Source organism: Penicillium maclennaniae, assembly GCF_028827695.1.
Source record: "Penicillium maclennaniae strain IBT 15551 chromosome Unknown utg000003l:1.0-5670915.0:1.0-5674809.0, whole genome shotgun sequence".
NCBI lineage: Eukaryota > Fungi > Ascomycota > Eurotiomycetes > Eurotiales > Aspergillaceae > Penicillium > Penicillium maclennaniae.
In genome coordinates this window covers 1,710,845-1,722,303 of record NW_026623215.1, presented here as the reverse complement: position 1 = coordinate 1,722,303, position 11,459 = coordinate 1,710,845, and the positions used below count along the sequence as shown (strand labels likewise).

The 11,459-nt window shown below is 51.3% G+C and overlaps 5 protein-coding genes across 5 annotated transcripts; 4 read left to right on the top strand and 1 right to left on the bottom strand.

Annotated features, from left to right (window-relative positions):
* Positions 1–502: 502 nt before the first annotated feature.
* N7477_002752 (Dabb family protein) lies at positions 503–995 on the top strand (the record flags this gene model as incomplete). Its single annotated transcript, XM_056964415.1, has 4 exons — positions 503–521; positions 597–683; positions 747–882; positions 935–995. The coding sequence occupies 4 exons, from the start codon at positions 503–505 to the stop codon at positions 993–995; spliced, it is 303 nt and encodes a 100-aa protein (XP_056824368.1).
* Positions 996–1,339: 344 nt separating this feature from the next.
* Positions 1,340–2,609, bottom strand: N7477_002751 (tRNA maturation protein LHP1; the record flags this gene model as incomplete). Its single annotated transcript, XM_056964414.1, has 3 exons — positions 1,340–1,436; positions 1,494–2,254; positions 2,316–2,609. 3 exons carry the CDS (start codon positions 2,607–2,609, stop codon positions 1,340–1,342), a joined length of 1,152 nt encoding a protein of 383 aa, XP_056824367.1.
* A 678-nt stretch (positions 2,610–3,287) lies between these two features.
* On the top strand, positions 3,288–5,711 carry chsD (chitin synthase D; the record flags this gene model as incomplete). Its single annotated transcript, XM_056964413.1, has 3 exons — positions 3,288–3,317; positions 3,367–5,646; positions 5,703–5,711. 3 exons carry the CDS (start codon positions 3,288–3,290, stop codon positions 5,709–5,711), a joined length of 2,319 nt encoding a protein of 772 aa, XP_056824366.1.
* Positions 5,712–6,373: 662 nt separating this feature from the next.
* On the top strand, positions 6,374–8,769 carry hsp88 (Hsp70 chaperone Hsp88; the record flags this gene model as incomplete). Its single annotated transcript, XM_056964412.1, has 3 exons — positions 6,374–6,597; positions 6,670–8,122; positions 8,191–8,769. The coding sequence occupies 3 exons, from the start codon at positions 6,374–6,376 to the stop codon at positions 8,767–8,769; spliced, it is 2,256 nt and encodes a 751-aa protein (XP_056824365.1).
* Positions 8,770–9,845: 1,076 nt separating this feature from the next.
* On the top strand, positions 9,846–11,313 carry N7477_002748 (putative mannosylphosphate transferase (Mnn4); the record flags this gene model as incomplete). The annotated part of the gene is made up of 4 exons (XM_056964411.1): positions 9,846–9,955; positions 10,268–10,682; positions 10,735–11,162; positions 11,220–11,313. 4 exons carry the CDS (start codon positions 9,846–9,848, stop codon positions 11,311–11,313), a joined length of 1,047 nt encoding a protein of 348 aa, XP_056824364.1.
* Positions 11,314–11,459: the final 146 nt, after the last annotated feature.

Below are 11,459 nucleotides of genomic sequence, written 5' to 3'. Positions count from 1 at the left end.
GAGATAATCGTGGCTGAAAAGTAATCGATGATATATTTATTCTCTGGGTTCTTGTCAGCAAAGCTGCTTGTAAATACCACTGTTGATCTCCCCAAATGCCCATTCAATTTTTCAATTTCAATCAAGGTCTCAAAATCTTCATGTTTACGAGGATTAATCTAGCCCCGGTGTCTCTTAGTCCAAGTTGGAAAACAAAAAAGAGGCATATCTACCAATATCCTCGTTATTGAGGTCCAGAAAGGCGCTATCTAGGCACCATGGTGAAGCCATATCGGGTCCGATTTGTCATGAAATGGTTGAAAGACATAGCCAACTTGTGCCTGAGCAAAAGGTGTTTGACATTATTGATGAGGTTGCCGAGAAGTCGGAGGTTTCCCGACCTCCCGATGTCCCCGCTTCGACAGATCTGCAGCGTCGTCATACCTCATTCCTGAGTCTGACATCTTTTGCTTCATCGACTCTCTCCGACCTAAGACTCAAGTTTCTTCTCTAGAAAAGCATAATGCCAGTCTACCATATTGGTACGTACCCTAATCTACTTACATTCGAATGTGGGCATCGCATCACAACTCGCGTAAATCTGACCGGATCTAAAGAACTGTTCCGCCTCAAGCCGAACGTGAGTCAATCGCAAATAGCAATCATGACACAGACAGCAAAGGAGATGGTTGGCAAGATCCCAGGTAAGTCGACTGTGCCGACTCGTGCAATGAACATCAACTAAGCCGTTCACCCGGATTGTATAGGCCTCGTTTCATTGCAAGCTGGCCAGCCACTGTCAATCTGTATTCCTCGAGCTCAGGGCTATGATATGGGACTTGTAGCTGTCTTGGAAAAGGCAGAAGATGTTGCGAGCTATGCAGTCCACCCTGCTCATCTGGAGTAAGTTGCTGCTCGTGTAGCGCTCGACCATGTCACTGATCTGTTTTTGTAGGGTGCATAAGATGAGGGAAGAGCTGTGTGATGACACTTTGGTGTATGACCTGGAGTTCTAATTGCGCGATGTGCAATTGTGTATCAGAATGGAGGAAGTCTCGACTCGAGCCTGGAACTTAGTATAGCTATGCTCGATTGTACAGAAGAATTGATGGAAATTTACTTCGGCGAATGGCCATACTTCATCTATAGGACCATCGCCTATCCATATACACGATGGGACTCGGAGTAGAGGTTTGTAACACATCCATATCGTCATAAACCGAGTACTATTAACGCCGATTGGGGGGGGCCTTCCCCATATGAATCACCTGATCAAAAAGGATGTTCGTAAAACTTTTGTTTTCCGCCCATAATCCGAGAAAAAAAAGAGACCGAAGCGAGATGAAATGACGAGAGAATCTTACTCCTTAGCATCCACTTTCTTCGCGGCGCGGTCGCCGTTCGCGTCGCCGTCATGAGAACGCTTCTGGCCGCTGCTCTGAACAACGGGAACACCACTAACGCAAAACTTATCAGCAAGCCCATTCTCAACGGAGCTTCGAGTCATTACATACCGAGAATCTTTCCGAGCCTCCCGGTTCTCCTGGAGGCCATTCTTCTGATCGTCGTTACGACGATCCCGCCAGTCGCGGTTGTTGTCACGGTCACGGCCACCACGGCCACCACGGCCCCGACCACCACGACCACCGCGGCCACCGCGGCCTCGGCCACCGCCACGAGCCCGATTGGCGCTAGGGTTCACATTGCCGGCCTTGATCTCCTCCACCTTCTCGTCGCAGTACTGCTTCTTGCTCTTGATGATCAAGTCCTCACCCTTCCACTGCGGCTTGTTCTCGAGAGCCAGGAAAGCCTTCTGCTTCTCCTCATCCTCAAACTCAACGAAGACGCTGCCCTTGAAGGTCTTGTCAAAGCTGCGGCGGAGACGGACGGCCTTGATGGGGCCATAGGGCTCGAAGAAGGCCTCAATGTCGGTCTGGGTGGTGGGCTCCTCGGATCCATACCGGCCAAAGCCCTTGACATAGATGCTGCGGGGCATGGCCTTGTCCTCGAAGACCTTGATGGCGTCGGTGTTGTGCTCGCAGGTCACGGACTCGGGCAGAGGAACCTTGCGCTTAACGGCGGTGTCGTTCTCGACCAAATCGAGGGTCTCGGAGGTTCTGAGGGCCTCAACGACAGCGCTGAAGGGCTGGAAGCGGCGCATGCGCTTGAAAGAGTGGAGGGTGCTCAAAGGCACGGCGTTGTTAGCGTTGCCACCAACCTTGGTGAAGAGGAACTTGTCCATGGGGAGGTTGGAGTCGGAGAAGTAGAACTCGACCTGTTCGAGACCTGATTAGCAATCTCAACCAGGTTGCGACCATTCTGGGCTACTTTCTTACCTGCTTGCGGATCTCAACGGGGTCGTCGGTCTCCTTCTGGGTAGAGGGGTCGAACTTGGAGTTGTTGGTCTTGTTACCCCGCTGGTAGGGGCGCTGCTCGCGCTGCTGCGACTTCTCGTCTGACTGCTCGGACTTCTCGCCCAGCTTAGCGGCCTCGGCGACAATGCGCGCTTCGTCGGCGTCTTCCTGGCCGGCGGTCTCGGCAGCAGGCTTCTCCTCTTTCAGCTCTGCAAGGACATTCTGGACGTCCTGTGCGGACTCCGCATTCACAGTGGTCTTCTGTTCCTCGGACATTGTGAATGATGTGTATGGTTTGGTTGTGTCCCAAGGTGACTCGTGAGGATGACTCGTCGGTAGGGATGACTCAATTGTCGGACACGGGAAAAGTACAATCCTTCACTTCCGAATAATCAAGTGGAACCCACAGATGAGTTCTTAAGCGCAATATCAAAGAATGCGCTCGTCGTGATCAGTCTGAAGGAAAGAGCTCAGCGGGGAGCGATTTTTTTTTTCGGCGCGCAGCTCCGTTAATGCCTCAGGCATTAACACTAACCTATGTAGTCTTAGTGTAGAAGAATAATGAACTATACCAAAGTGACAGGAGCGACAAGCCACTTGTCGAGCCACCAATATGAATCCCTGGTGCCGAAATCAATCAGGTTGAGAAAGGAAAGAAAAATGTAGACCGTAATATTCAGTGTATGGAGTTTACATGGAAATATGGTGTAGAGGTTATCACGTTCATTAACGAGGTGATGATCGCGCCTGCCCACGCAGATGCCTTCAATTTGGAAAATTATGCTCTCATCAATTTGTTCGATTTTAATCTCCCGGTCCCCAAACATTTGATCTACCCTGTATGATTTAACGTCGTCTACGAGGCTCAATCACCCTATATAAGGTGCAGTAAGCACATCGATCCCCCCTTTTGCACCGTCCTCAGCCGAAACCGAGAGTGAGAATTGGCCAGAGATGGGCCCTGAGAAAATGCGCACGGCAGACGTATGCCTCAAGCACCTACTTTCAAAAGCATTGGCTAACCAGATCCCAGATAGTGTACCTTTCTATTGTGGGGCCGCTCATGCTCGCAGCCTTCTTTGAGTGGTTGCTCTGGCTTGCGGCGTTCGTCTACTGCCTGGTGAAAGTGTATCAGAAGGCTGATCACTGGAGTATCCGGGTACTTGCGGTGGTGATGGCGGTACTATTCATCTTTCTGCGGCAAGTGATGTCAATTATCCATCCTCGGTGCAGTCTGCTAATATTTCTGGTCATCAGCTTGGTCTTTCTTCCCGTGATGATCGTAACACTGCCCCTGCCAAGCCAAGTCACTCAGTTACTCCCTGTCCCTGCGGTCTTGTTCTTTCACTGGTTTGCGTTCTACTCATTTTCGATTCTCCTTATCGGACCTTGGCTCATCTGTGTGTACCGACTTGTCACCAGCTCTATTGGAAGGAAAAAGAGAATTGACAAAATACTGGACGAGCGCTCCGCACCAAAGACAGTTGTTGTGATGCCAGTATACAAAGAGGAGCCAGATGTTTTGATTGCAGCGATTGACTCTGTGGTGGATTGCGACTATCCCGCCGGTTGCATCCATGTCTTTCTATCTTATGACGGAGGTGGAGTGGACGAGCCATACCTCCGAGTAATCCAGCATCTTGGCATTTCAGCTCACCTCCGGGAGTACGTTCCAAGTATCGACGTCGTTTACAAAGGTGCTCGGATAACGGTTTCCCGATTTCCTCATGGCGGCAAGAGAAAGTGTCAGAAGAACACATTCAAACTGATCGATAAAGTCTATGCCCGGTATATCAAGCAACACGACGATCTTTTCGTGTTATTCATTGACTCCGACTGCATCCTAGATCGGGTCTGCCTGCAGAATTTCATGTACGATATGGAGCTGAAGCCAGGGAGCAAGCATACTATGCTGGCAATGACCGGCATTATTACCTCAACCACCAAGAAGAACAACGTGATCACCATTCTCCAGGACATCGAGTACATTCATGGGCAGCTTTTTGAGCGCTCTGTTGAATCAGCCTGCGGGTCTGTGACCTGCCTCCCAGGGGCATTGACAATTTTGCGCTTTTCTGCATTTCGCAAGATGGCCAAGTATTATTTTTCAGATAAGGCCGAGCAGTGTGATGATCTATTTGATTATGGGAAGTGTCACCTTGGCGAAGATCGCTGGCTCACCCATCTATTCATGATCGGTGCTACGAAGCCGTATCAGATCCAGATGTGTATGGGTGCTTTTTGCAAGACCGAGGCTGTACAAACCCTAAGCAGCCTCCTGAAACAGCGGCGCCGATGGTTTTTGGGATACATCACCAACGAAGTGTGCATGATCACCGACATTCGGCTCTGGAAACGCTACCCGCTCCTATGTCTGGTCCGGTTCATGCAAAATACCATCCGGACCACGGCTCTATTGTTTTTTATCATGGTTATATCACTCATGACAACCTCACAGAAAGTGGCAGATCTTCCACTCGCTTTCATGGGTGTCTCTCTTGGGCTGAACTATCTGCTTATGTTTTACTTTGGCCTTCAGCTTAAACGATTCAAGACCTGGCTATACCCGCTGATGTTCATTCTCAACCCTTTCTTCAACTGGGCTTACATGGTCTATGGGATATTTACCGCTGGGCAGCGCACTTGGGGTGGGCCGCGCGCAGATGCTGCCACCGCGGATGATCATACAACTCCCGCCGAGGCGGTTGAGCAGGCTAGGGCGCAAGGCGATGAACTCAATGTCGACGTGAACACATTTCACACGTCCATTGTCTCTCGAAGGAGGTCCGTCCCCATTCGTCCCTCGAAACTGGTTGAAGGACGTTTCACGCCGGCCGAGCAACCTCTCGACGATAAGTATCGCAGTCCCAGCAAGCCCGGTCCTTCTCAACGGCCAGTTTCCGGGCCTTTGTGCTTTCCGCCTCACGCGTTTCGCGACTCGGCGGAGTCGCTGTTTAGTGTGTCTTCTGATGCTGGCTTCAATACGGTTTCTCTGCCACGTAATGTGGAGAGCCTCATGGAAGAGGACGACCAACAGAAGTTTTTTAGTGCCCGTCGAGCTAGTGCGACATCAGAATGCTCGCTAAAATCCGGTGCTGATAAGACGCCTCTTGGAGATATTGGGAGAAACGAGGTAGATATGGACCATCTAAAATCTAGTGTCATGGACTCAAGCACATTGGATACGAAGGCCCTTCAATCATCTTCTTGTCGCCACGGTTCAGACTTGGCTGATCCTTCATTTACGCACCCCTCTGATGCTGTTTTGGACAACAAGATTCCCAGCAAAGTCCCCGGCCGCAAGAACAACAAGGTATGGAATGGAAGAAGTTCTTCAGAGGGTCGGCGAGATCTGCTACACTTGGCGAGATGGTGTAGGACGCTGATGTTAGGCGCCTGACGTCAACGTCTGTTCGTCGAATTTTTCTCTGGCGCCGTGTTCTCTCAGACACATGACTGGCTTACAATCGTATCACTATTATTCCCCATGTTACTTGACAAATGCATTCCTGAGTATCGTTATCGCTGTAGCCCAGACTCGGGCTTGGGCAAAATTCAAAGAGGGCAGAGTTCGCCCGCACTTTGACACATGAGCCATTTCATTAGTCCACGGTGGATCCGTGATATCATTACATAAGACCCACAATGGGCGGTGAGACTTTCGAGTTTTTATGCCGTTCCCTTTCTGGCGGTGAAGGGTCCAGTAGCCACCAGAAGGTTCGATGGCCACGCACAAGGTCGGGATGACACGACTATATAGCTAACAATCTACCTGAAATCGGCGCGTATATATATCTGTCACTATTATACTGGTTGATAATTTTTTTTTCCCTCTTTGGTTTGAGAGAAAAAAGCCAAGGTAAAGATCTTCAGGATATCAGACCGCTGGGCAATAAAGTGGTTTAATCACCCCGCCAATAATAATAGTGGAGTGGCGTGCAAATTCTCCCCTCTGAACTTCTTTCCTCGTTGAACCACCCTTCTTCATCCTTCCACCCACCCACTCTCCCTCCCATATACCCTACATTTTTCTTCTTACAATGAGCGTTGTCGGTATTGATCTCGGTGCCCAGAGCACCAAGATCGGTGTTGCCAGGAACAAGGGCATCGATATTGTATGTATTGCCCCGCGACTGCCCAACCGTGCCGGATCTTCCATCTTCCTCCACTGCGACCCCGGCGAAAATCGCCTTGAGGAATTGAGGCTAACCCTTGATATTTGTTTATTACAGATCACCAATGAAGTTTCCAACCGACAGACCCCGTAAGTGACGCCACCCGCCGCCCTCCATCATCTTCGAGGGTTTGAAATCGCTGACTCGAAATTTGTGCACAGTTCCCTGGTCGGATTCACCGCTCGCTGCAGACACATCGGTGAGGCCGCCAAGACAGGAGAGACCTCAAACCTGAAGAACACTGTCGGCTCCCTCAAGCGCCTGATTGGCCGCTCGTTCGACGACCCCGACGTCCAGGTTGAGCAGAAGTACAACTCCGCGACCCTCTGTGACGTCAATGGCCAGGCTGGTGTCGAGGTCAGCTATCTCGGCAAGAAGGAGAAATTCACGGCGACTCAGCTGGTTGCCATGTTCTTGACCAAGATCAAGGACATCACCACCAAGGAGCTTAATGCCACCACCCCCGTGTCCGATGTCACCATCAGTGTTCCCGCTTGGTTCACCGATGTCCAGCGCCGGGCCATGATCGATGCGGCTGAAATTGCTGGTCTCAATGCTCTCCGTCTCGTCAATGACACTACTGCCACTGCTCTCGGCTGGGGTATCACCAAGCTGGACCTGCCCGGCCCCGAAGAGAAACCCCGTCGCGTCGTTTTCATCGACATCGGTGCCAGCGACTATACCGCCAGCATCGTTGAGTTCCGCAAGGGTGAGCTGAACGTCAAGGCCACTGCATGCGACCGTCACTTCGGTGGCCGCAACTTCGATTTCGCCTTGGCCGAGCGTCTGGCCGATGAGTTCAAAGAGAAGTTCAAGATCGACATCCGCACTAACCCCAAGGCCTTCTCCCGAACCGTCGCTGCCGCCGAGAAGCTCAAGAAGGTTCTCTCCGCGAACCCTCAGGCTCCCATGAGCATCGAGTCTCTGATGAATGATGTTGATGTCAACACCATTATGAAGCGTGATGACCTTGAGGAGATGGTCAAGCCTCTTCTTGACCGGATTACCGTCCCTCTGGAACAGGCTCTTGCTGAGGCTAAGCTCACTGTTGAGGACATTGACCAGATTGAGATGGTTGGTGGCTGCACTCGTGTCCCTGCCATCAAGGAAACCATCAGCAAGTTCTTTGGCAAGAACTTGTCCTTCACTCTCAACCAGGACGAGGCTATCGCCCGTGGTTGCGCTTTCTGCTGCGCTACTCTGTCCCCAATCTTCCGTGTCCGTGACTTCTCCGTCCACGACATCGTGAACTACCCCATCGATTTCACTTGGGAGCAGTCCCCTGAGATCCCCGATGAGGACACCAGTCTTACTGTCTTCGGTCGTGGCAACGTCATGCCTTCCACCAAGATCCTCACATTCTGCCGCAAGCAGCCCTTCGATCTCGAGGCCCGCTACAGCCAGCCCGAGGACTTGCCCGGCAAGGTCAACCCTTGGATTGGCCGTTTCTCCGTCAAGGGTGTCCAGGCCGATGCCAACGACGACTTCATGATTTGCAAGCTCAAGGCTCGTCTGAACCTCCACGGCATTCTGAATGTTGAGTCTGGTTACTACGTCGAGGACGTAGAGGTCGAAGAGCCCATTCCCGAGGAGAATGAGCAGAAGGATGGTGATGTAAGTGACTTCACTCCTCGCTATTATCTTTACCTGCTGTTGGAAAAGATTACTAACTAAAATACTAGGCCATGGACACTAAGACTGATGAGCCACCCAAGACCCGCAAGGTCAAGAAGCAAGTTCGCAAGGGTGACCTGCCCATTGTCTCCGGCACCGGCGCTACCGAAGAGTCCGTGAAGCAGGCCTGGGCCGAGCGCGAGAACGCCATGTACATGGAGGACAAGCTCGTTGCTGAGACTGACGAGAAGAAGAACGAGCTCGAAACCCGCATCTACGAGTACCGTGACAAATTCTTTGATGGTGGCATCTACTCTGAGGTCATCAATGATGTTGCGCCACAGAACCCTAAGGATGGCACGTTGAAAGAGCAGCTGGATCAGACGCTCAAGGGACTTGTGGAGTGGCTGGAGGAAGATGGTTGGGACAGCACCAAGGCCACCTACGTTGCCAAGCTGGAAGAGCTCCGCTTCCTTGTTGGCCCCATCATCCAAAAGTACAACGACATCGAGAACAAGAAGATTGAGGAGGCTGAGGAGGCCGCCGCTGCTAAGAAGCGCGCCGAGTTCGAGGCTAAGAAGGCCGCAGAGCCCAAGGAGGCTGACGCCGAGATGAAGGACGCGCCGGAGACCGAGGAGTCGCAGTAAGTGCCGACGGTTACTGGGATTATTTTTGGGAGACCCCACTCGGCAAGGCTCCAGAGATTGGAGTTGCCGAGTATGATGATGAAAAAGGCTTCAAGATGTGTTCACGCTTCCTAGACGCGATCAACGAACGTTGGTCTCAACTTTTTTTTGTTTAATGGCAAACAATTATGATGTAGATCGTTTTCTTCTGATTGAATAGATCAATTGACTCACGCACAATTCTCGTGTAGCAAACTAGATTGGCGGATCCTTGCGAACCGCTGTTCCTGTCGCTGTTCCTGGTGCGATCGGCGGCTCCAGGCTGAGGTCACTTGCCACTAGCTCCAATCTTGTATCCGTCTAAGTTCACTCTATCTCATCCTCTCTGATAGTCAGATCGATTGTACTGCAAGGGCTTCTAAAATCCGTGATGTTCTGTTCTGACACCCACGACTTGGGGAGACTCGTAGCTCAATTGGACCTGGGTCGTTAGTGCAGGACTTGACTGGCCGTCGGATCCGACTCCTCATTGTGATTTAATTCCTTTCCATGCAGGGCATAGTCCCTAGTCTTCCTTGGGGTTAAACATGCCAAGTGTCATATGCGGTCACGCCTAATGCAGGAAAGGGTCGCGTGCTCGGGTGCAATTAGTGGCCCGGCTATGAAAAAAAATTAATTTTTAGTCTAAATAACCTCATCCAAAAGGGCAAGTGCTTTTGTACCGAAGGATCCTTGGGATCCTTGGCATCCTTTGCCAAGGATCCAGTGCCAATTGAGGGTCTTGATCCCGGTTGGGTCTCTTCTGGAGGGGGCAGATGGGGGAGGTTGATCCCGTACTCGTATCCCATAGTTTATGTAGATCGGGTAATTTCTGCTGCGCATCCTGGGACCCCCCTTTTCTTTCGTGTCAGTCTACTGTAGTCCGTACATAGTTGACTATTCAACACCACTGGAGACAGGTTTTCATTGGTGGGTGGGTCGGCTCAAGCAGGAAAACGGGCACGCGAGATCCAGGCCTGAAATTCTTGCTTCCTCGGTTTTCTCGTACTGGGACCCGAGATGATTCATTACGCTCTAGCGCTGCCCCGGATCATCGCATGCGCATTCATATCCCTAAATGGTCTCGCCAATGGGAGTCAAGGACCATGCTTCTCGAAGGGAACTCTCGTAACCCCTTCCCTGAATGGGCTTCCGTTGACAGGACCCGGTTATTCAAGAGGGCCCATCGGTGGAGACTCCGGTCTAATTCGCCCCGCACGGTGGGATTTCGGGGTGTACATATTGTCATAGACCCGGCTTAGTCGGATGAACTGATTCTGTGGATCTAACCAAGATCTTCTGCCTTTTTTTTTCGTTCTCTAAAGTCGTCTCTGCCTCAAGGGCACGTCTATATACCGGGACACCAGCACAAAGAGTCGCTACTTACCTTGCACATGCGGGACCCATTGCCATCCGGACTTTGATACCTGGCTCCGGTCGAAGCTTCAGCATGCGAACCGGCTCATGCTTCTATACCAAGTCGATCTTATAAGAACGACATCCTAGCGGAGTCCGCTCCTACGACCGGGGATGCAGTGGCGAACGCTACTGGCCTTTGTCCCTGCAATCTGCTCCGCAGTGGCTGCGTTGCCCTCGCCGACGATGCGGAACCCCAGTCCGGGCAAGACCTGTATAGCGATCCTACACTGAGAGATCCGTTATGGTGGAAATATGGACTCAATGCCTCCGCCGAGTATAAATACTTTCATGAGCCTGGCCGCGACGATATCCTGGGCCATTATGACTCCCGGTACTTTACCAAGCCCGTCGACGACGGAGAACGCGCCGACACACTCACACATATGATCCGCGCATACTTGAACTTTTTCAACGAGAACGAGCTGGAGACATGGATTGCACACGGAACCCTACTGGGCTGGTGGTGGAATGAAAAAGTGGGGATGATACTGCATCTGCGTTGACGTCTGATCTAACTGGTGTCGATAGATCCTCCCTTGGGATTGGGATATGGACACCCAGGTCCCCGACACCACTCTTGCCTACCTCGCCGACCACTTTAACCGCACAGTCATCCAGTACGAGTCGCCCGATACCGGAAAGAAGCGAGAATACTTGTTAGACATCAACCCGTGGTCGCGGCAGCGCGAACGTGGACAAGGACATAATATCATTGACGCGCGCTGGATCGATATTCACACCGGACTCTACATTGACATCACCGGTCTCAGTCGATTGGAGCCTGATCACCCGGACATCTGGCAGTGTAAAAACTTCCACAAATACCGTTTGATAGATATCTATCCACTGCGCTGGACTACATTTGAGGGGGTTCCGGCCAAGGTGCCGCTCCAATATGAATCCATGTTGATAGAAGAATACTCGGAGAAGGCACTGACCATGACAAGGTTCCATAAGTGAGTCTGCTTCTTGTTCCACCTCCAGTGCACCCACTGACTATCTTGTCCTACTAGTCATACTTGGTTCCCAGACTCGGCGGAATGGATCTCCGATGAGATTCTAGTCAATCAGACCATCAAAATGCCAGAAGACCGACAGTATGAATGATTGTCAACAGTTTCTCCTTTTGCATGTTGTTCTACTTCATTTCGTCGAGCTTGACTTTCTCGGCGCTGCATTGGGCATTTCATTCTCATACCCGTACATCTTGGCATCTGGGCCGGCTGGCGTTCCATGACAAATTCGTCATAATT